Below are 25,344 nucleotides of genomic sequence, written 5' to 3'. Positions count from 1 at the left end.
GCCCCCTGTGGAAAACAGTGCGACGTGGGGGGGCGGGGGGTGGGGGGCCTGCAAGGCTGCGACACCTGTGAAGAGCCTGGGCTTGGCCGCGGTGGGCAAACCCCAGTTGTGCGGAGACCGGACTCGGGAAACGCCTTACAGATGCGCCCCCCTCCATGCCGGAACAGCACCCACGATGCCCGCTGCACCCCCAGCACCCCTGGCACCCCCAGAGCCCCATGCTCCCCCCGCACCCCTCCCGCTCCCCTGCACCCCCAGCTCCCCCAGCGCCCCTGGCACCCCCTGCGTCCCAGCATCCCCCTGCTCCCCCAACACCCCAGCCCCCCTGCACCCTCTGCACCTCTATGCTCCCTCCGCTCCCCCAGCACCCCCGGTGCCCCCAGCATCCCGGCTCCCCCCGCTCTGCTCCCCCAGCATCCCCCGCGCTGCCCCCCCTCCGCAGGTCGGGGTCCAGGGAGCTGGAACACCAGGAGCCAGGAGGACCCTGCACTGCGGCTGGGGGCTCCCGGGGCTCCCCCCCCCATTCTACCGACGGGGTCACGAACTTTCCCCACAAAGGCCACGGGGTACTCCCGCTCTGTCCAGGGAAGTGAGGGACGCGCGGCCGGGCCAGGCGGCCCAGTTTAGAGAACTGGTTCTGGGTGCGAAACCAGCTCTGCAGCAGGCCCTTCCTCTAGGAAGGAGACGCGACCACTCTGTCAAGTCAGAGCGTGTTGCCAAAGCAAAACAAGAAGCCGTATTAGTTTCACAGGTTCCCCGAGGTCCCCGGCGACTCTAACGTCCAACACAAAGCCTCGGGGATCAACGCAAGGCGCATCCCGCTTATTGGACCACAGGTTTGTGGAATACGCTGGATGCTTTTCCATGAAAGACGAGGGACAACTGGTGAAGTAGAATATTGTGAAAAACGCGGTAACGGCTGACAAAGCAAGAGCACATCCAAGAAAATTTCAAGAAAAAAGCACCAAACTTGGGGTGGTCCAAGTAGCTGCTCCGTATTTTGATAAAGCCTCACGGGGCCTAGGGTTGCTTCCAGGCCTAAGCCCTTCCCCTGACTCCGGCCCTAGGCAGGAAATCTCACTCGCAGACAGGACGGGTCTTCATCAAAGATTCCTGATTTCCTCACAAGACTTCAGGTGACCCCAAGTCTCCGCAGTCCCGCTGGGCACTGGCGCTTAGCGAGGCGGCACCGCGAGGTCCAGGCAGAAAAGACGCCGAGGAGCGGAGTCATTTTCCCCTGCGAGCGCCCGTGTGCAGCGGCCGTGGGGCCACCAGGCGGGGCTGAGGCTCGAGGGGCTCCGGCTCCGCGGGAGGTCAGGGTGCGCCAGGGCCCTGCTCGGCTCCCACGGCCCTGCCCAGGGCCCCCTGCGCTGACCCCCCCAAACCTGACCCGAGGATGAGACGCGCAACCCAGGCGGGCGGCGGTCACCGGGCTGCAGGTGCGCGGCGCTGTCCTCAACGGCGACACCTGCTCGTTGGCCTCGGCCACGGCGACCGGGTCCCGGGGCGCATCTGGTGCGTACAGGGGCCTGTGGTTTGGGTCCCGGCGCTGTCTGCGGGGCTGGGGGGGCGCAGGGACCGTGGGGCTCCCGGGGATGCTCCCCAGTGTGGGGCCAGGAAGCCGGCCCGGCCGTGCAGGGGCGGGGGGCGGGGGCGGGGTGCGGGGGGCGGGGGGGGGCTCTCGGCGGCGTCGCCCCGCGCAGCTTGCGCAGGAACTGCCCTGCGGGGACAGCGCGTCGTCCAGGACGTTTCCTACCGCGGCCGCCCCCGCGGCACCGCCGCCCGCCGCCCGCCGCCCGCCGCCCTGCGCCGCCGCCACGCGGCCCTGCCCCGCCCCAGCTGCCTTTCCGGGGCTCGGGCGGGCGCCGGGCGGGGGCGGCGGTGCCGCTGGCCGCGGAGCAGCCCCGCGCGGGGGCCCGAGTCCGGGGTGGAACCGGCTGTCGTCAGGCCTTCGGGGGCAGGAGACAGGGGGCCCGACCGTCGCCCGAGCCCAGCTCGGAGCAGCAACCTGGGTCCTGCGCTGTCCCGGCGGAGCCCCCGCTGCGGCCGGACCCGCGGGGACAGTGGCCCCGGCGCGCTCTCGGCTCAGGCCTCCCTCGCGGCCCCGGCCCAGCCCGCGGCCACGCAGGGAACCTCCCGGGGCTGCTCCTGGACTCGAGGGCGCGGACGCTCCGAGGTTCCGCCTCAGCGTTCCCGACGGTCACCGGCCACCTCCAGAGCCCGCCCTTCCCCCCACCGCCGCGGGCCGCCGCCACGGACGGTTCTCGGGCCCTCGCCCCCCCCCGCCCGCGGGTCCGGGAACGCCCCCCTCTCGCTCCCGCCGCGCGGCCCTCCCCCTCCCCTCCCCCCTGCCCTCTCCTCCCCTCCCCCCTGCCCTCTCCTCCTCCCCTTCCCCCCTCCCCTCCCCCTCCCCCTCCCCCTCCGGGGCGCCCCCCCCCTCCCGTCACCCTCGCACCCTCGCGGCCCGTCCCAGCCACGTGGCCCCTCCTGGCCCCCTCCCCGCCCCCTCCTCCCCGCCGCCCTCGGTCCGCCTCCAGCCCCCGCCCCGCTGTCCCATCCCTTCTTGGAACCCGCTTCCGGGCCACCCCCCTCCCGCCTTCCTCTGTCCGCCTCACCGCGCTTCTGTGCACACCCCCCCCCCCCGTTTTGGTTTTTTTTTGAGGATTTCACCGTCTGTTTTGGGGGCGCGGCCCTGAGCGCAGAGGCACGGCCGTCGGGCAGCCCCGCGGGGCCTGAGCCCAGGCCAAGAGCCGCCGCTCCGCCGAGCAGCCGCCCAGGCCCCTGCGCCCCTTTCCCCCCGTCCTCGGGGCCGCCTACTCCGCTGTCGTGGGTCCAGCTGCTTGTGGACCCCAAGATCTCGGCCTCGTGCCGGCTGCACACCCGGACTAGCTGCAGCTGATCCAACAGGACACGTCTGAGACGCCTGCGCCCCCTTGCCCGCAGGCTCCCCCCAAACACCCGAACGACCTCGTGGATGTGTCTTTCTCCCTCGGGACTCTCTTGTTAAAATGTTCCTTTCTCGAGCTCCACCACGGGAACACGGCACGGGGCGCACGCGGCACAAGCGCCGCCAACCGCCCAGTCCACACTGTCCGACAGCCGTGGGCGCTGGGGCGTCGGGGGTCCGGGTGCGCAGGTGCCCGCGCTCACGGGGCCGGCGCCGCTCGCCGCAGTGCCCGGGGCCGAGGTGGCCGCCCCACGAGCACCTTTCCCCGACACCCCAAGCGCCCTGTGCCTGACTGCTCTCTCCTACCTCGGGGGTCCAGACGTTCAAGCCCAAGCGCGGACGTGACCGTATCGGACCCCACTCCCCGGGCCCCGTCAGACACGCCTGCTCTTCCCTCCTGGCCGCTGCCGGGCCCAGACTTGGTTCGGGACTGATGCCGGCGCCACAGCGGCCCTGACTCCCGCTGTGCCCCGCAGGTGGCAGCCCCGGTCCGCAGGCCTCCGGCCGCACCTCCCCACGCAGTGCGCCCCGCCCCGCCCCCCTGGCCCCGCCCCGGCCTCCCCCCCGGCCCCGCCCCGGCCTCCCCCCCGGCCCCGCCCCGGCCTCCCCCCCGGCCCCGCCCCGGCCCCCCCCTGGCCCCGCCCCGGCCTCCCCCCTGGCCTCCCCCCTGGCCCCGCCCCGGCCTCCCCCCTGGCCCCGCCCCGGCCCCCCCTGGCCCCGCCCCGGCCCCCCCTGGCCCCGCCCCGGCCTCCCCCCCGGCCCCGCCCCGGCCTCCCCCCCGGCCCCGCCCCGGCCTCCCCCCCGGCCCCGCCCCGGCCCCCCCCCTGGCCCCGCCCCGGCCTCCCCCCTGGCCCCGCCCCGGCCCCCCCTGGCCCCGCCCCGGCCCCCCCTGGCCCCGCCCCGGCCTCCCCCCTGCCCCGCCCCGGCCTCCCCCCTGCCCCGCCCCGGCCTCCCCCCTGCCCCGCCCCGGCCTCCCCCCTGGCCCCGCCCCGGCCTCCCCCCCTGGCCTCCCCCTGGCCCCGCCCCGGCCCCCCTGGCTCCGCCCCCCCGGCCCCGCCCCGGCCTCCCCCTGGCCCCGCCCCGGCCCCCCTGGCCCCGCCCCGGCCTCCCCCTGGCCCCGCCCCGGCCTCCCCCTGGCCCCGCCCCGGCCCCCCCCTGGCGCCGGCGCGCACCCCCCGCCCCACTCTCTGGCCCCCCCGCGCTCCCCGAGCCCCGCCGGGCACAGCAGGCCGCCTCCTGCCGCAGACTAAGACTCGGCCCATCCACCCCCGAACTGATGGGGCTAGTAACAGAATATCCCACCCAACACACGAGATACGCTCTACTGATTGAACAAATACGCGATACAGGCCTCGTTTCCTTACTTAAGCTGGAAAGGGAACTTCCCCGACTCCCTGCGGTGCCTAGGAGCACGCTGCAGGCACACGAGGACACTAAGACCAGACTCGCCCTTCATCCCTCCTTTCATGTCTACATTTGACATACAGCAGTACAGATGTAGCGGAGAATTAAGCTTTAAAACTCCCACGTATTGAACTACACCTGGACAGTTAATCTTGGAATGTGCAAAAATGAGACGTTTATGGTAGAAGCAAGACTTTTCAGCAAGAGAAATATTCCATGATTCACTATACACATTGCCCTATGAATCCTTCTATAAAAGTCCTTGTTAAAAATCTCTCAAATCTCCATTCACTAATTATACTATGATGAAGAAAAACACATATAAAACTAGTAATGAATTTTACTGTCATTTCCAAAAAGCCATTAAGAAGTATGGAATACCAGGAATAATGAGAAAAAATAACACTTTAAGAAACATTTTAAAATCAGATAAATATAACAAATACTGTTATAAATACAAATTTGTAAAAAATAATGTCCTTGATTAAAAAAAAAAAGAATGTTAAATATAGAAGGAAAGTTATCAGTAAAAGGTAAATAAAACTTCAAGCAGAACAGGAAATAGTACTAGTAATTCTAAAAATGAGAAAAGGTGAAAAACAACTCTTACTATGATACTAAATTTTTAAAAAATATCACAAAAGGATTTTGAGATTAACTTGAAAAAAATAATACTAAGGCATCTTCCATTTTACTTTTCCAGGATATTTAGCGAGATAGAGAATCATACTAAAATAAATTTATATTTATACCTGAGGAAGATACAATGGCTAAGAAGCTAGAAGAACAAACTACGGTTCTGTTGTAAAGTGAGTTAATGCAAACTGCGTTTGGTAAACTAACAGCACGAAATGAGAATGGCATAAAGAATTAGAAATGAAACGCTGCACCTTATACTCCATTCATGACAGTCTTTTAAAAATATGTGTGTATATTTTTAGGTGAATTATACATTTTTTTTTTAAATCAGGCTTCATCACTCTTTTTTCCTGACATATCTGTTATGCTATTTTTAGTTATCCTGAGGACAAGAAACAAAGGACATTACTTTTAGATTTGATTCATCTTTCATAATGGAGACTCTAATTTGATCAACATTAAAGCTTTAATCATCACATGTTACGAAGTTAAAGTTCTTAATGAATGCATGTTAGATATTACTCAAATAGGTATTTTAAAGTCAATTAATTGAATTTTGGGGGCCATTGTAATCATCTAACCTATTAAAACTTGAGTTTAATTATTACTTTTAATATTTTAATACAAGATTTAATCGTTTTTTAGCTTTTAAAGAAGTTTTACAAAAGGTAACACAAATAAATCCATCAGTACCGGCGTAAGCCCCTAAAATACACACTGCAACAACCAACCACACAACACAATACCCTCAGATTCACAAACGTAACCTGGCCCTCTTTCGTGTCTGGGAAGTAAGGAGGCGAGCACCTGGCACCTGCCACACGTCCTCAAACGGCTACTTTCCGACAAGCAGAGGCGTTCACACCCTGTCTTGCCGCGACCTCGGGCCGGGGGCTCCCCGGGGTGCGCTGCCAGGCCTGCGCGAGCAGAGCAGCCAGCGCACCGCCGCCGATCCCAGTTCGCATCCTAGATCCAGCGCTACCTGCCACCGACCTGTGCGGGACTCGGCCCCCGCTCCGCTGTACAGATGGTCCCTGGAAAGAGCCTCCTCTTTGTGTCTGTGCAATCTAGTTCAAGTCTCCCCTGCAAAAGCCTATTCAACAAGTTTGCTTATTTACTGAAGAAAATATCTCGTTCCTGGACGCTCGGTAAAGAGCAGAGTCTTAACGTGGTCCCCGAAGCAGCAGAGGTCGCAGCCATTCCACGGTGCCCGGGAGGCGGTAAAGGCCGCGATTATTACGTATGTGAACGGACCTCAGCAATTTAGCAGCGAGACAGTCTTTACTTCTGCCCACGTGGTCTCAAAGCTATTAATTTATCAAGACAATGAAAATGCATTATCCTGTAGCGTAGCAGTTGGTTCTTAGATAGCTCCTTGGGCATATTTACCAAACTATTTTCTATATCTTTTATTAGATAAAATGCAAACACAGAGAATATAACTTGTACGTTAATGATATACGTTTAGAAGCCTTCTATGTCTCTACTGAATAGATTTTAATTTGCCTAAAATCCCGGATACAGTAAGGCGTAGGGACGCGCACTGCTACACTGAGCAGAACCTAATTTCAGGAGTTTCATACTAGGTGCCAAGAAATTAGGTTGTCCAAGTATTTTGGAAATAAACTGAAACCAAATCAGCTGTTCCTCTTCTCCCCATGATCTCCTACTTTACTCAAGGCACCTACAATGAAACTTTCAAATTAAGCAGAGAAAAACTTACCTAGTTGGGATTTTGAATAATAGTTTGCCATTTGTCCACTGTTGCAAGACTGTCGTTTATGTCTTTTTGTTGACATTTCTGTGGTCTTCCACGGTGGTCTTTTTCTTTTGTTCAATTTGCTAAGAACGTCAGAACTATCAGGATTCTTGTCATAGTTAACACATTTATTTAATTTACTATTGTCAAGTTGGCCAGGAAATTTATCGGTCGAAGGACTATCTGTTTTGGCATTTTCTATTTCTTTAGATTGCTTTTTAAAGGAGTTCTGCCTAGCAGAATGGGATCTCAGGGTAAAGCGCTTTGCTTCTTCTACGCGAGTCTGATGATTACTTCCACTGTCAACAGATTCAGGAGAGTAAATGATTGTATTTAGCTTAAAAGTATTTCTGTGTTCAAGATAGTTGATCTTCCTCAAAAATATTCTACAATCTTTTAGGGTTTTTGACTTCCAATTATTTGGACATACATTTCCTGGTCTTGGTCCCTTTTCAAAATCTTTTTGGCTGCAATTTGTTCCATTCTCCTTTGCTTCTGACTTAAAATTATTCTCTAGACTAGCATGTGTTTTCAAGTCAGGCATTGCCACCTTCCGTTGCAAAGAGTCATCCCTGATCTCAGGTGGCAAAATAAACTGATTTTCTACGGTGTTTTTTCCTTCGAGGGGGGTGTCAGCATTTGTTCCCCCCCCAGTCTTATTTAAAAATTGGTTCCGGCAGAAAAATCTCAAGTTCCTCCTTTTAGAGATCCAATCAACTGTTCCACGGTTGTGCAACTTCCCCTCTCTTTTCCACCTTTCATGTTGTAACCTCTTAAACTCAGTTCTTTTTAATCTAGCTAAGGTTAAATTACTTTTCACATTTAACAGTGGAGAGCTAACCATTTTATGCAGTATATGCAACTTCCCTGCTGATTTGGAAGGAGAAGATAGTGCAAATTTTTTAAAGTGCTTTCTGAAGGGGCTGGTATTAAAATGAGAATATTTGGTTCCTAGTTTGGTTCCTCTGGTATTTATTACTTCCAAAGGGTTTCGAGCATTTGCCTTTCTAACTAGTGAAAGAGACTGTGTTTCTGTTGTTTGCATAACCAGATGCAGAGTTCGTTCAAATCGTACTTTTTCCGAAAAAGCATTTTTACAGGTGAAACTTCAAGTTCTAAAAGACAGGTTTCCAAAGGGTTGGCTATTTTGAAATTATCATTTTCAACGCGTTCTCTTTTTTTATGAACACAGTTTTCAGCTTCATCTCCACTCACGTGCACCCAAGCATTTGTTATTTGCTCAAATCTATTGTTTAATTCTTCTAATAAGGAATCGTTTGAAGCGGAAGCAGCCCACCACCTGAGCAAGGGGTTTGATGAGATGATAGGGTCCAAAGACACTTCAGAAACGGGCGTTAATTTGTTATCTTCCAAACGCATTTTGGCGTTCCTTGAGTCCCTAGTTCCCGGGGCCCCTTTCGAAGCTGTTTTTATCCTTGACTGCCTATGTTTTCCCTTCGGACTTTTACCTTTCTGCAAGTGGAGTCTATAGGACTTCCGGAGCAGAGCTTTTCTGTAAATGACTGAGCTGGAAGATGCGAATGGATGTAGGAAATGGAGGGATGGTTTTCTGTCCCTAACAGCATGTGTCAAAGGCACAGCGGCCACCACACTTTTCGGCCCATTGTCAAACACGTCCGCGCCGGCGCCGGCGAGCCTTGCACCCACCTTACTGCACCGGTGCTCACGCTTCTCTTCAGCTCCGTGTTTTTCTAACATGTTTTCTTGTTCTAAAGGAGGCAAGCAGCTGCTGATGCTTACTTCCCTCTCCTGAGGGGAGACTCTATTGATGGTCACAGATATGCCAGAGACCTTCACCTTTGCGGGCCGACCAGGCCTCCTAGTTACCGCAAAAGGCTTCTGGTTGGGCCGAGCAACGTTCTTGGAAGGTTGAGGGACCACAGACTTGTCCTTGATGGGCCGAACGTGTTCAAAGCCAGACCCCAAGATCTCGCCCTCAGTAGTCGAACTTGAAACAGCACTTCTCCTCTCACCCGCGTCAGGCTTGTGTTCTCGAGGGTTTCTGAGGCCACTACCCTCAGCCGGAAAGTCTGCGACCTTATTGCTGCCAGACCTACCGCTGCTTATGTTTCCAGCTCCTTCAGAAACGTGCCTTTTAGCTCTTCTTGACCTTCCATAAATGACAGTTACGGTAATACTCTTTCTACAGATACCTTCTTTTACTTCTGACAGGAGAGATTCGGGACTTTTCTTTCCAGCACTAGAGGACTCACTCTGGCAAACGGTGAAGTCTGTTTGCTCGGCCTTAGCTTTCGGGGGTCTTCCAATTGGCCGCTTAGTTTGCTTCACAACCTGGGGACCTATTTTTTTAGGTCTGCCTGGCTTTCGTTTGAAAGATGAATCCATACCACTGCTTGGATTTTCCTTCGGTCCGTCTTGTGGCTTTTCACTATTAATATCATCTATAAACATTGCAGAGGATTCTGTAGTTTCACTTGCACAATTCAGTTTACTTAGTTCTCCCTGAAGAGTGTCACTGTCATTAAGATTAGAACTACGATTTTCCAAGTTAGGGTTTGGGACGTCCTCATTTGTTGCTGGCTTTTTTGCAGTTACGTGAGGAGTTGGACATTTTTCAGAAGGAAGATCAGTATTGGACTTGGAAGTGCCAACTGAAGTTAAAGTATATTTGACTCCTTCACTGCTTTTAACCTCAGATAGAAACATGAGTTTGATGGGACTAGAATAGCTGGAAAAAGAAGAGCTTCCAAAGCCCTCATACTTTGTTGGCACACTTGTAACACTGGCAACCAAGCTACTTGTATCTAAAATTGATGACTTTTCCAGATTAACACGTTTTTTGCTATTCCACTCTATTGTAGGCGTATGACTGCTTTTGATATTGCCGGCCGCTACCACGGATTTTGATAAACTCTGCTCTTTGCATGTCATTCTGCTTACAGTAAGGGTCATATTTCTACCTGCATTTTGATCTTTACCATCAATTTCTATCAACTTCTTGGATGCCCTGCATCCTTCAGATGAGTGATTATTCCAAGACTTTTTGGCCATATTTATCGTGTCTTCCAAACGCTCCACAACAACTTGTAAGTTAGAATTCATTGCAATTTTGTTTAGATCTATGTTGTGTGAGCTTTCAACTTGAGTATTTTTTACTGGATCTTTTCTTTTTGTAGATTCAGAAACTTTTTTGGCCTTAGGGGACTTTTTGAAAACATAATTATTTGTAACATATATAGAGTACCACCCTGGGGGCACAATATTTCGTTTAGTTCTGCTCAGAAGTCCAGGAACATCACTCTTCAGAGGCGTTTCAGTATTCTCCAGTTTTGGATTCTCCTTGTGATTTTGCAAAAGTTTTTTTCCAGCTGCAGATTTCTCCCGTGATTTTCTTATGCTCATTTTCCCAGGGGAAGTTGTTTTAAAGCTTTCTGAAAATGCATCAAAAGCCAAGTTAGTCTCTAAACTATGAAGAGGTAGTTGCAATGATTGTAATGCACAATCTGGTGAAAATGATGTTTCTACATGATTATTATCTTGCAAGCTTTTAGAATTTTGTAAAGACCCTTGGCAATGATAGAATTGTTTGTCTGTTGAAAATATCTCATCATTGCGTGTCAACTTCCTTGAGTTTTTTTCAGTATATTTTTTTCTTACAAAATTTTCATCAAGACTAGCAAGTTCTCTTTTTATTTGTAAAGAGTGCCTTCTAAACATGGGTGAATCAGGAGAGTTGTGCATTGAAAATAAGGTTTCTTGACGCTTTCGAAATCTTGTCTGAATAATTTTATTTTCTACCTTTTTATCATGTTGGCTCAGCAATTCCATAAAACTGTAATCACTGGCCTTAGCGTTATGCAAGAGTGAGGCTATTAAATCTCTCAATTTTAAATCATTATCTGTAGTGCAATCACTGCTAGATAATTTTATAAGGTTTGTCATATCTGTAGTTTCTATTGATTTTAATTTTTCATTAATACGATCCATTAAATCTTGAAAAATTATAGTAGTTTCACCTTTTTCATGATTCGTAGCACAATTATCGCTGTCTTCCAGGAGCAAATAATCAGAGTTACTGCATTTCTTAGCTTTTTGTATTTTACCTTCGTGATCACCCTTGTCACTGTTTATTTCTGCTGGTATGAGAGATGGAGGCTGGTTAATGTTTATTTCAAGTCTGTTATTTTCTAAGGCTGAAGGCTCCGAGACGACATCTTTCAGTTTTTCAAATCCTTCAGTCTGTACAGGTGATAATGGTGGGGGTGACGGACTTCGTGATCTACAAACACCCTCGAGTCGGACTGAAACGTCGCATACTTCCCTTGATGAAAGAGGAGCTTGGAAGGTCGATTTTGTAGAGTGAAGGTTTGGTAACGGTCCAGAACAGCACCTGTGAGAACTATAACTGTTGGCAATTCCTCTATTCACCACTGTCTTAATGTGCTCAATAGTTACAGTTTGGCAAGTTAAACAACGTAAATCTTTAATACAGACTGGCAGAGGCACAAAACCAGGGCTTTGCCTTTCACTTTGTAGACCCCCTCTTTCTGCCAGCCTATATTCACAACTACAGAATAGACCATGTAAATTATCTTCAGTTAGGGGCTTTTGAGATTCTGAAGACACAGTATATGATGTATTACAATAGCAAAGAGAAGCAGCATTCTGCTCTTGGACTAGAAATTTCAACATGGCCAAAACTTGTTGCTGGTGATGTATGCACAAAGATTCCAAAACTTTGCTTAATGCTGATTTTCCTTTTTCCATTTTAGTAGCTTCCTCTGATTTTGCATCAACAGTTGAACTAAAAATAAAAATCAAACAAAAAATGAATTACAGCAAAAATACCAGTATTATAAGGAGTTATAATTTTAACAGAGTTTGAGCAAAAGAAATTTTGGTATCGCTGGACTCCTAACTCCTACAGAGCCGCAACAGTGACATCTTGATTATTGTTCAGCCACAATATAATGAAGCACTGATGATAATTAATTCCCTATGGCAAGGATAATAGTCAAAGGAAAGCCCTAGTTTTGTAGAAGACCTGAGTAGAGATATGATTATATTTATAGATTGCTAATGTTTAGTGCTTTGGAGGTATTAAGAATATTTAATGGAAAGTGCTTCATGAGTTACATTTTTGAAAGTATACATTTTATAAGTTATTTTGATAATTGTCAATCCATATTAGTGCAAATAAGAAAAATAAGATGTAGGAGAAATTCTTTATTTAAAATAGATATTTTTTCAAGGTAGTGAAAATAAAAATTAATAAAAGACAGCTTTGCATACTCACAAGGAAAATTAAGGAATTTAGATTTCGTGTAAATTACAGTATTTTTTCTAAGATTAAGCTGCAGGCATTTTAACCTAATAATAAAAAATTTAAGCTATTTAAAAATAAGATCTATTTTTAATTGATTTTAAATACTAAAGTAATTACATGAAGACTAAAGGCATTACTTACCTAATTATTTAATTTCAAATGCTGGAAAATGTCCCACTGAAGAAGCTAATATACATCTAAATTTAACTAATACCCAAGATTACTTAGCAACCAAGGCACAAGTGTACAAAAAATTTTTTTTAATCCAATACCAGCAGCAAGAATAAAATATATTAAAAGAATTCTGTTTCAGAAAAGTATCTATTTAAATTAAACATATCACCAAACTCTGTACATGAAAATAACCTCCCATTCATGATTTCTTATATTTGCTATTATTAGTAGTAGCTCTGCTTTATAGAAATTTTATTTAGGGTTGGAATTGGGATATATTGATTATGAATTGCTACAAAAGACTGTTATCTTGTTTAAAGGGTTATTATATTCATGTGTATTAAAAAATAAAGGATTTTTATTTTAAAATGAAAAGTGAAATTAATTTTATTTTGCTCTCTAAAATGGCTTAACCTGTTTCACATATAAGTATGCAAATATTTAACTACATTTTATAAATATTATGTTATTTGAGTAGCAAAAACACTGAAGTAAATTCTGAACATTAGATAAAAATTTTCTAGAAAAATGATAACTTTACTAGATTCAACCAATATTTCACCAAGACTAACATGTGATTTGACAAAAGCAGTCATCAAAGTGATAAGATATGAAATTAACAATAAAACATTTCAAGTCCACAGACATGACCCCGATATCCCTTCCTTTCTGAAAAAAATTTTTTTCTTTTGGTAAATTTTATCGCAAGTGGAAGTCAATGATGGAATGGATTCCCAAGATTCACTATTAAATAATTCAAAAACTATATGGAGAACAAAGACATAAGGAAATGTTAATTATCAAATATGAAGATTTAAGTGATTTTATACTTTTTCCAGCAAATTAAAAATTATAATTTTCACATAAGCACTAAAAAACCCAAAAGAGTTCTGAAAGATGCATTTCTTTAAAGTCATGTTACGGCCTATTAAATATATCTGTGAATAAATAGAGATTTTGTTTCTTATAAAAATTCACCGCATCATATTTTAAAGATTATTTTCCTTTCATAAGTTTCAAAAATGCTTACATGTTTTTTGTTAGTAATGTCAAGTATAAAGTAGAAATAATTAAAACGAATGATTAGTGTTAACTATTCTGAAAACCACCCCAAGTTTTTTACAACTGTCTTCTGAGATTTCAAGGAAGTCTATACTTCTAAAAAGTTTCTTATTCAGTTTATTACTTTTTTTTTTCAGTTTATTACTTTTAATAATGGAACTTCCATAATACCATAGTGGTAATTTCCATGAAATGGTATATGAAGAATAGCTTCATAAAGTGACTAGCTGGATATTCAGGTATTAGATTATATCTAATACACACATATCAAGATATTAGATAACAAAATTCTCAAATTACAAAATTCCATAATGTTTATTTGGGTCCAAAAATTTTCTTTTCTATATTTCTTGCATGTTAGAATCTCAAAGAGAAACCTAATATGAGTAAATAATAGTTGAATACATACAAGTCTCCAATCTAGAATTTATTGTCAAGTGATTATGTCAAGTTTCTATATTTTTCATAGCTCCCTTGTTTTTAATGTTAAAATTTTTTCTAAGTTTTTCCAGGATGATTTATAAATGAAAACATCCTATTTTTTTTTTTTTTTTTTTTTTGTACGTTGCTATGGGGTTTGCTCATTACAGGTTTTGTTGTTGAAATGGTTCTTTGGAGAAGTCAGTTTTTCATATTAATATAAATAATTCCTATAGTGAATCAAAAAAGTCAGTGTAGTCAGTTTTTTTCTTTTCTTTTCTTTTGTTTTTTTTTTACTGAATGAGTAAATCAATCACACACCAACAGTGTTGTAAATTTAAGTGCAAAAGCATTGAAGTGCTTTACTACAAATTACAACCTAGAAACACGTTAACTGAACAATTAAAATTCATACAATCAGATTTAGATATATAACAACACAAAGTAGGAACAGAATTACAGTACATTTACAACACAAGACAGATACATGAATTCATTAGAAAATATTGTAATAAATAATTCATGAATTATAGTGCAATTGATTTATGCATAAATATAACTAATTGCCTAACAATCAGTTTATATTAACAAAATCTGTCAAAATCAAGGCAGCCACAGAGTTTTACTAAATTACTGCGACAATGGAAATACTGCAATTAAAAAACAAATACAAGTATTTGTACTGTAAACAACTAAAAAAATCAGTCTCACTAAAGTTAGTATACAATTTAATATAAAATTGTCATTAGCTACCAGAAATGGTTTAAACAACTTTACTGAGCAGTAGTTTTCTAAAAACAGAGGCACTGTTTTTTCTTTTCCTTCTTTTTTTTTTTTTTTTTTAAATATAAAATACTTGAGGAACATTCAAATAAGTAGAAAGCATATAAGGGTTGCTTTCACCTTCATTAAAAGTCTGCTGAAACTGGATTTTTCAGAAAACTGTCAATTAATAAGTAGTAACTGGTAACTAAATTTATAAAGTACTTTGAAAGTTTAACATAAAGAACATCTTTATAGAATCACTGGGGAGAAGGGGAACCCATAAATTTCCCTGCCTTTCCTAGTTTGTATAATCAAAAGTTAACTCAATAATTAGAAACATTTTGTTTCTTTTAAAAGTTATGGGTTGATCATTACCTATAAACTATCAAAAAATATTTAATTTACTATTTCTGACCAAAAATAAATAATACAAATACTAAATGCTGCAAATTAACTATAATATTACCTATAAAACTACTGATCACTGTGAAGTCAATAGCAAAATGATCCCTGATTTTATGAATCCTGTAAAGTTTTTGGTCAGGTCATCTTTTAAATGATATAAAAGTGTTCTGTAAGTATCCCTTTACTATAAACTTCTCAATCAATTTATTAATGTAAATATAGTGTGAGGAATAAAAAAGCTCAATATAAATATTATGTAATGCATTCAGGCCCCCAAATTTTTGCAAGTAAAATTCTGTATAAAGAGGTTAATAAAATCGTGGTGAAACATTTACTTTGTTTTTTAAATTTGTTTTTCAATGGGGGAGGAGGGGAAATATATTAAATAATCCAAGTTCTGGCCCTCACAAAATATGGCTTAATTCTTTAAAAAGAAAGATGACCCTGACATCTGCTGTTTTGCAATCTATTATGTATATTTACTTGGGGAAAAAAAAAAAAAAAGAGCAAGAGGATTCATACCCTAGTATGCAGGTAATGTTAAGCTGAAGAGGGTTCATTATAGATCTAAGAGACCAAATAACTACCTGGTTGTGTAGTTTCCCACTCTTCAGTTTCTTTAAACGTAATGTAAGCAGTTTTTAAATGTAATAGCTGAAAATCTCTTTAGTATTACATATATATGTGATTATTAGATACACACAAACACAAGTGTAAAAACACAAGTATTTGACAAGGTGCACTTATTTTTTAAATTCAGCTTTAAGTATTCCTTTTGGACTTAGGAAAATTGGCTTAGAAAAATGATCGGAACCTGAATTTTAACAGAGAAAAGGGGCACTCGGAGAATTCTGAATATATGAAGCAAATCCCCATTCTTTATATGGAGGCACATGCTTTATAACATTTTACCACTAAAACTGCATACTCCATAAATCCAACATGGATACTCTGAACCACATTTTAAAACTGCTATATAAAAATTATTGGTCTCTCTTATGAGTCTAGTAAAAGTTAAAATGCACTGCCCAGCTTCTAACTACCCAATTAGTAGAGAGTTTACATTACTGAAAGTTCAAAACAGCTTCAGTGTTAAACATCTGTAAATCTATTCAAGACCCTGAACAAACTGCAAATTTGGTTATTAGCAAAATGATAATGTATCGCCCACCAAAATGAAATCTGTAATTCATTTTGATAAACTGAAAATGTTTTGAAATGTCACAGCAGCAAATATATTAAAGTTACACTGAGGTTTTTCAATAGTAGGAGTGTGTCACAATCCTTAAAATTTAAAGTAGTCATAACATCAACTAACCAGCACATTTAAACCAAAATTATCATTCTCAAGCTTTTTCTGTGCACATTATAAACATGCTCTAAGTTGCATTCCAACTTTCTTTTCTAACCTTACACATTAGCTTATTTTTCAAATGAAAAACAAAATTAAATTATTTTAATAATTAAATTTAAATTACTTTTTGTTCTTAGTATTCCATCTTATATTAAAGGATTCTATGGCTGCTGGGGTTAACTATGTGTCAGTTTTTTTTTTTTTTAAGTATATACCTTATAAACCCCAACTTCCTGTAAATCAACTATTAAATGATAAATATTAAATTTCATTATACATATCATTTAAGGTTTTCTTTTCTATTCCTGGTGGATGCACTTGAGTGCATTTCATATTTCATAGAATACACTGTAGTGTACTAATACTGTATATATTAATTTTTCTTAGTATGGAGATAGTGGTCTATTTAAACTTTGATTGGTTGTTTGATGTACTTACAACAGCTGTAAGTGTATTAGGTAAAAATGTTCACAAACTATTAATATCATACTTCCATTATAAGATGGTTCAACTGAATGGCTGGAGTGGTCTCTCACCAATAAAAATGTTTCACTTGACAATTACTTGTTTTTCCACAACGCTTTATGCTATTGACTACTAAAGAAAACCTGAATCTTTTTCACCTATTTATACAAGGATTAAATACAAACTATCAGAATTAAGTAAGCAACTATATAATTCTGTCCACAGTGAAAACCCTGAATAAAACTTTTTTCAAAAGGCATGTAAGTGGTTTTTGAACTGTAAAATTTCATGTCTCCTGTCAGAGTGAGCATCTGTAATTCCCACATGTGTGTATATAGACACACAAACACACACCTGTGCACATACACACACACGCCAACACACATACACACACGCACATACACACATACAAACATTTTCCTAACAAGTAATCTACACAGGCTTGCTGTTTTTGCAGCTGCCAGTCCCTGAATCTGTCATATTATATAACCCAGTGTCTGGTAATCGGAGTTTCTTCTTCGGAGGAGTCTTCAGTGTTCCAGATCTTTCTTTTACCTTGTATTCTAAAGTGCTGTGAGGTACCCCATAAATTCCTTGTGCTTTGGAAACACTCATTTTTCCGCTCATTACCATTGCAATAGCCTCTTCCATTATTTCATGATCGTATTGGCGATAACGGCCACGTTTTTTCCTGGGCTGCTTACTATCTTTTCGATCCAATCCATCTTCAGTATTTTCAGAGGTTCCATCAACTGTTCCATTTTTAGAATTAAGACACAAAGGAGAGAGGTCCCCATGTAGAAAATAAGAGTCAACACTTGAGTGAGTTACAGGCCCAGAACATTCTATTTTGTTCTGTTTAGGGAGTATATTTTTCAGTTTTTGGAGAGCTGATCCTTCTAGGACTGGAGAGGTTTTGGAAACTTGATACATAACATCCAGCAGACCAGGACCATCAGGTTGTGGTTTTGAAACAGAACTTACTCGGAGCTGAGGAATTTTTAACTGTACGGTAGGATGTGAAGTTTCGTATTGTAGGCTTTCATTTTTTTCTTTAAATTGAGTAACCATTTTCTGTAGAGTTAACTGATGGAGGTAACTGGAAGCTGTTGGGAATTTTAATTCTGAGGTTTCAAGTAGATTGAGTTTACTTTTTTCTGTGCGCTCTGCTTGAGCTCTTGCCCACAAGGCTACTTTTTGCAGTACTGCACAAGTTTCTTTACTGTCTTTATATGAGTAACTATCATTGAAATCTCGAGTTTTGTTTTTAAAAGACGCAGGCTTCCCTGCTGGTAAGGCTTCTAAGTGGAGAAGTAAAGTTTTTTGAGGTATGCCATAAAGTATGCCTGCTTTATTTATGTCCAGTGCTCCAGACTGAATGTCTTTCAAAGCTTTTGAGAGCAAACCATCTGCAAACTCAGCACTTCTTTCCACATAGTCCTCTCTGTTTCTGTGTAGTCTCCTGGATGGATGGAATGAAACGATGGTAAACTGATGCATGAGAGACTCTCACACAGCTATGGAAGGGGAGGGTCCACTCCTTTATTATACTCCTTGCTTAGGTAACATCACTGCTTATGACTCTTTTTAAGTCTGTGAGATGTAGTAGTTACTCCTTATCAAAGCAAACGCTACAGTCCTGGTAGGACAATGTGTCAATCATACGGTGGCCTCAACGGGCAGACCTTCCAAGAACATAAAATCCTAACTCAGTATTTGTAAAAATATTCTCATGATGTTGCTATTCCTCTGACAGATGCTTGCAGAGCAACACTTATAATTTTTATTTGTACAATTAGAGTTCCATTATAAAAAATACCCAAATCCTAAAGGAGTTTTTGTTAGTAGAAACGTGACGTTACCGCTAAACAAGTAATAAAAGAGTCAACCCCTTTAAAGGAAAATTGTAGCAGCAAGAATATTTCCAAACACAAACACCCCGTATTTCCACAAGACTAATTTTTCTCTAGACAAAAACTTAAAATTTGAAACAAGTAGATCAGTTATATTTGGGTAAAATAATTTGATACTACTATGTTATTTCTGTTTCAAATATATCACTGTAATTTTCTCAAAGAGAAGCTAACTGTACCTTATGACTCAAAAGCTAGTACAGCCTTAGTTGAAACAAATTACACTCTCCAGCTAAGATTTAAATGTGACAAAAAAGCTTCCTATGCAGTTTGTTAATGGGAAGATGCAAAAGTTACTAAATAAAAATCCAAAAATCCAACAGAATAGCATCTTACTGCCGACTTTTAAATTAATTTAAAGAGAGCCTTCAAAGTATGAAAGGACTTTTTGTGGTGTTTCCTCGATATATATCATTGTATATATTATATAAAGTTTGCCACCACACCTAAAGCACAGTGAAAAAAATGTAAATACTACAAGCTGTAAGAATTATTAAGTATGGTACTTTTAAAATTTGCTGATTGTTTATAAAATTAAATAGTGAAATCACATATTTTCCTTAAAATTGCCTCCTGAATACTGAATTTTAAATTTTCTCGACTCGTCCTGCTTCTTAAGAGGATGATTAAGTTGGTAGTTCATTTTATAGTAACATGAACTAAAGTTTGGTGATTGTTCTGATAACTTTTCTTTAACAGAAAGAATAAAAAAGAAAGAGAAAGGACAAATGAAAGGTATGAGAGACACACATATGAGTGACAAAAATTCTGGAGGAAAGCTATATATGTCAATCTACTCAAAGTAGTATTAAGAGTTCTCTGTAGAGATAATTGTATATTAATATTAAGTCATGTTTCCTAGATATTGCTTACCCAGCCATTGAATTTTCAGAAGAAGGATCACATATGGATGACTCTTCAGATTTTATGCTGGTTTTCTTTGTAGAGAGATCTAACACTCCATCCCCTATAATTTTTGCAAGAGAAAAAACTTTATATTTGTGACAGGTAGGTAATCCTTACATTTTAACATTTCATATTTCGCTGATCTACTAATCCATGACCTAAAAATTAACATTTGTATTTGACATGTGGCCGTTACCAACTCATCTTGTGGTTTTAGCAACAGGACATGACTGGGAAGGCACTACATAGGAAAAAAGAATCGAGGAGGAGCTGGCACTGCCAAATGATATGAAGAAACAAACAGGCTGTGATATAAAATCTGTTTAAAATCAACCGTTGGTCACCTTTCCCATTGTTCTGCTGTGAACAGCCATTAACTGCTTATTCATGACTTTTTTCTACTCAAGGCTGCTCAGAGGATGCTTCGAGAAAATAGGAATGATGTAAGTTGTACAAAACAGAGATCACAGAAAAAATGATGATGAATAAGAGAACAATTATTAGCATTTACTAGGACTGGCAATATGTGGAACATATATTTAGGTAAACTGTGACTCCACATATAACCAATCTATTTCTTTTTAGAACTTACTATAAAATTTTACTATTTTACATAGCTGAAATGTATAACAATTGCATCATTGCCTTTGTAATATACTGTGTTTATATCTGTGATTGGATGAAGACATTACCTATAACAATATAACATTTTAGGAAAAATAGCTTGTTAGAAAACAACTGCCTAAGTATTTATTAAAATGTAGTTATTTTTATTACTATTATAACATTGAATTTACATAAATAAAACATGTTAATCTGACAAACTTAAGGATGGAAAAGAATAAAAATATACTATGAATTTGAAACAGAGCACTAAATAATACTATTTCTTTACTGATAGCTAAAAATTTGGAAATTTAAGTTATAAAGAATCATTATAAGAAAACAGGTTTAAAAAATATAAAAATTCAAGTTGGCTTAAAAAAACTCAACTGGATTTTATTGTTACCGTGCAAATTTACCCAACACTTAGGTGGCCTGGCAAGATACAAAGACAAAAATAAAATGCCTCACTCATAACTTGCTATGTGTAATTCAATGATTTTATTGAGTGCCTACTATGTGCAAAGCACTATTTTAGGAATTTGGAAGCAGCAGTAATGAAGGCGTAAAAAGTACCTTTTGTCATGGTGCCAACCATGACCAATCAAGCATGTTATCTGGGGGAAAGCTTCTATCAGGAACAGTTTGTGCAAAGACTGTGATATGGAATCATTTTTGAAATGTCTGAGGAATAGCAACGAGGCCCAGGTGGCTGGAAGCCAGGCTGAGTGAAAAAGATCAGAAATGTAGGAAGGCAGATCACATTAGGCCTTGAAGGTCACGGTGAGAAATTTAAATTTAAATTTATTTATTTTAGTTTTTAAAAGATTTTATTTATTCATGACACACACACACACACACACAGGCAGAGACACAGGCAGAGGGAGAAGCAGGCTCCACGCAGGGAGCCCGATGCAGGACTCAATCCAGGACCCTGGAGTCATGCCCTGAGCTGAAGGCAGATGCTCAACCGCTGAGCCACCCAGGCATCCCTGAATTTTATTTTAAGAGAGACAGGAAACCCTCGGAGGATTCTAAGCATTAGACTGACACAATTTTAATTTATGCTTTTAAAGGATCAATCTGTTTTCTGGCAAGGGGGTAAAGGTGGAGTGGAGAAACCTGTTGGGAAAGGACTAGGGTATTCCTAAACTCTGGGCTTTCATACTTTGTTAAGTTGCCCCTGTTAGAAGACTCTTAATTCTTTCCTTCTATCCTCACACTCATCCTAATTCTCACCAAATCTTACTGGTCATTACTTACTTATTCAGTCATTCAGGCCACAACTTGGATTTGGGTGACTGTCACTATTCTAGGTTCCTACACTTGCAACACTTACCTATAATATTTGGCAGTAAGCATGCTATATTCTAGTTGCTTATATATTTACTAGTGTTAGCCATGCAGACTATAAACTATGAGAAGGCAAAGACCACGTCCATTTTATTCACCCGCGTATCCCCACCGCCTAGAAGAGTGCCTGGCATACAGTAAGTGTAGAGTAAATATTTGCTGAATAGAATTTTGAAGAATTAAAAAAGGAGACTGGATAAGCATAAGGTACATAGTACCTTGAAAAATTGTTAAATGAAGCATCTTGCCCCAGGTTATCTGTTCAGCTCAATTTTTTAAAAATTTATTTATGATAGTCACAGAGAGAGAGAGAGAGAGAGAGAGGCAGAGACACAGGCAGTGGGAGAAGCAGGCTCCATGCACCGGGAGCCCGACGTGGGATTCGATCCCGGGTCTCCAGGATCGCGCCCTGGGCCAAAGGCAGGCGCCAAACCGCTGCGCCACCCAGGGATCCCTCAGCTCAATTTTTTATGTTTTGTCTCCAACTCAGCTCAGCCCCTCAGGTTTCCCATGGATCCAATCACTTGCAGTCCCTCAAACATGCTACTCTCAAACTGCAGTACGTGGTTCCCTCTGCCTAGAATGCTCTACCTTTTCAACTTGTCAAACTCCTACTCATCCTTAAAGATCCATATGCCCCCAAGCAAAGCTGATTATTGTTTCCCTTGTGTTGACATTTATAACACTTAATGACACTTGTGACACTGTCTTGAATTACTGATTTTTTATATATACATACATATATATATATATATATATATATATATATATATATATATATACATCTTTTTATCCCACAAAACTGAATCCTTCAGGTCAAGGATCTTATTTATTTGTATTTCATAAGTAGTAGAGTGCTGTAACCTACTAAAAGAAATGAATGTTGTCTTCTCCTTTACTATCTCATTTCTCTCCTTCAACAATTAAAAACTTTATTATTTCAAGACTTTATAAGATCATCTTCTTTAAAAACCATTACTACCTAATCCATATTCAGATTTACCAGTTTTTTTTTAAAAGATTTTATTTATTTATTCATGAGCCACAGAGAGAGGGGCAAAGACACAGGCAGAGGGAGAAGCAGGCTCCCTGTGGGGAGCCCGATGCGGGACTTGATTCCGGGACCCCGGGGGATTACAACCCTGAGCCAAAGGCAGATGCTCAACTACTGAGCCACCGAGGTGCCCCAGATTTACCAGTTTTGATCCTGCTCATATTTTACATAGTATATAGCACATAAAACACACTGTCCATAAATCTGTTATTCCTAGTCAATGTTACAAAATGAATTAATGAAATTTCTCCAATTCTTTTTTTTTTATTTTTTATTTTTTATTTTTTTATTTATGATAGTCACACACACACAGAGAGAGAGAGAGAGAGAGAGAGAGAGAGAGAGGCAGAGACACAGGCAGAGGGAGAAGCAGGCTCCATGCACCGGGAGCCCGACGTGGGATTCGATCCCGGGTCTCCAGGATCGCGCCCTGGGCCAAAGGCAGGCACCAAACCGCTGCGCCACCCAGGGATCCCAAATTTCTCCAATTCTATACTCTTTTAGACTTTTGATATAATTTAAAGTTAATTAGTCCACAGACCAGAAATAAGAAAAGGAGGTACAAGGAACAACTCCTCTCTCTCCTTTACATTAACTATGCCTACTTGTCTATTGCTCTCTAGTTAGGGCAGTAAAGGCATTCTTGTCCTTTTGGGGCCATTCTTAGACACATGGCCCTGGTTAGGGATAATTTTAATCTTAAGGATGAACTAAACCTAAGTCTTATTCCATCTTTAAGAGAGCTACCCAAATCAGGTTTATACTCCTGATTTCTTTTCTTTCAGAACGCTAAACAGTGACCGAGGTGAGAGATGCTTTCATTTTTTCCCCACAGCCTTGTCTCCATATCTAGGCTACCTATGTTAAAAGCTTTGCTCTAGAAGTATTTGCTAACTTAAATAACACACTATCGTTATCTAGTGAAGACAGAAAATATACCCCTTCAACATATTTCTACCACACAGTAAAATTATGTAATCAATGAACATTTGTGTAGTGAATACAAGATACATAAATATATAAAGAACTTTAAAAGAAATTTTAGTTGTCACAGAAAATCTCACTTTCTGTTAGCAGTGCTTTGGCCTATAGTAAAGTATTTTGCTGATATCCTTACTTCTTTATACACCATAAAAGCTTGAGCTCAAGAGCTAGAAAAATCACAGAGTTATCTCTAGGGCTGTCCAAATTAGAAAAGCAAAACCAGTAAGAGAAGGGGAGAGACAGCCTGGGAAGGCTTGAGAAAAAGAAAGATCAGTAATGGGCTTAATGGGCATTTTCTTGCTCCTGCTGATTTAGATCTAGCTGAAGTGATTACCTCTACGAGCATCACTCCTTCACACTGGAGACAGCACATCATAACTAGATTGTTTTGCGTGCATATACTTCCAAAGTACTAATGATTAACCTAATGGATAACTAAGCATATTTTTAAAAGATTTTATTCATTCATCTGAGAAAGACAGGGAGAGAGAGCAAGTGAGTGAGCATGAGCGGGGGCAGGGAGGGCAGAGGGAGAGGGAGACGCAGGCTCCTGACCAAGCCGGGAAACCAACACAGGGCTCAGTCCCAGGACTGTGGAATCACGACCTGAGCCAAAGGCAATACTTAACCACTCTGGTGCCCCCCCTTTTAAGGATTTTATTTATGAGAGAGAGAGAGAGAGAGAGAGAGAGAGAGAGAGAGAGAGAGAGAGAATATATGAGCGGGGGTGGGGGACAGAGAAAGAGAGACAAGCAGACTCCCCGACGAGGAGGGAGCCTAACTCAAGGCTTGATCCTAGGACTCTGAGATCATGACCTGAACCAAAGTCAGACGCTTGACCAACTGAGCCACCAAGGCGCCCCCAAAACTGAACACTTATTATGTTCCAGGGCAATATAAAGTAAATAGAAGACAAAGAGACTGAAATTTATTTACTATTCAACTACTGGTAGGTACTTAGGTTATTTGTGTTTTACACTATTACAAGCAATTCTGAAATGAAAGTCTATTTAAATGTCGTCTTGTACTCATGTATAAGAATTTTTTTTTTTTTTTAATATACACCTAGTAGTGTAAATGCTGGATTTACATTTTGGAATTTAGTAGATACTACCAAACTTCTTTACCATATCCTTGATGACATTTGGTATTGTTGAGATTTTAAATTTTTGCTAATCTGGTAAGAAAAGCAAATTATAGGAATAAATTAACAAGAGTGCACTTAGTATGCATTAATGTGAATTTTTAAAGCACACAAAATTATTTTACTTATAAATGCATAATAGGTTTTATCAAAGGTTGCTTCTAAGACGTAAACAAAAGGATGTGATAGTTCCTTAAGAGAAAGCATATCAGAGGCAAACATGATCAAATAGTGACAGGAACATTACTATTTCTACATACTTGGAAATTACCTAATAATAAATACAAATTATTCCCATTTACTTGTTAACAGACTTGGTCTTAACACTACAATTTACTTATTTTTGATCAAACACTAATGCAGAATGCATACAATTATTATTATTTTTTTAATGATTTTATTTATTTATTCATGAGAGACACAGAGAGAGAGGCAGAGACACAGGCAGAGGGAGAAGCAGGCTCCACGGAGGGAGCCTGACGCAGGACTTGATCCCGGGACTCCGGGATCACGCCCTGGACCGAAGGCAGGCGCTAAACCACTGAGCCACCCAGGGATCCCCCTAAAATGTATAGAATCAAAGAGAGGCCTTTCTACGAGGTCAGGCAATTGTTGTATATATTACACTACCAGATAGAACTTAAAATGGACTGGTCTTTGAAAAACCAAAACCATGCCTAATAAG

General features: G+C 42.3%; 1 protein-coding gene across 1 annotated transcript in view; it reads right to left on the bottom strand.

Annotated features, from left to right (window-relative positions):
* LCORL (ligand dependent nuclear receptor corepressor like) overlaps positions 1-25,344 on the bottom strand; it is a 148,949-nt gene that overhangs the window by 4,606 nt on the left and 118,999 nt on the right. Inside the window, 3 exon segments of the mRNA XM_041751213.1 lie at positions 6,714-7,796; positions 7,799-11,535; positions 19,489-19,582. Coding sequence (XP_041607147.1) covers positions 6,714-7,796; positions 7,799-11,535; positions 19,489-19,582 — 4,914 coding nt within the window.

Source organism: Vulpes lagopus, chromosome 4 (genome assembly GCF_018345385.1).
Source record: "Vulpes lagopus strain Blue_001 chromosome 4, ASM1834538v1, whole genome shotgun sequence".
Lineage (NCBI taxonomy): Eukaryota > Metazoa > Chordata > Mammalia > Carnivora > Canidae > Vulpes > Vulpes lagopus.
This window is presented reverse-complemented; position numbering and strand designations above follow the sequence as displayed.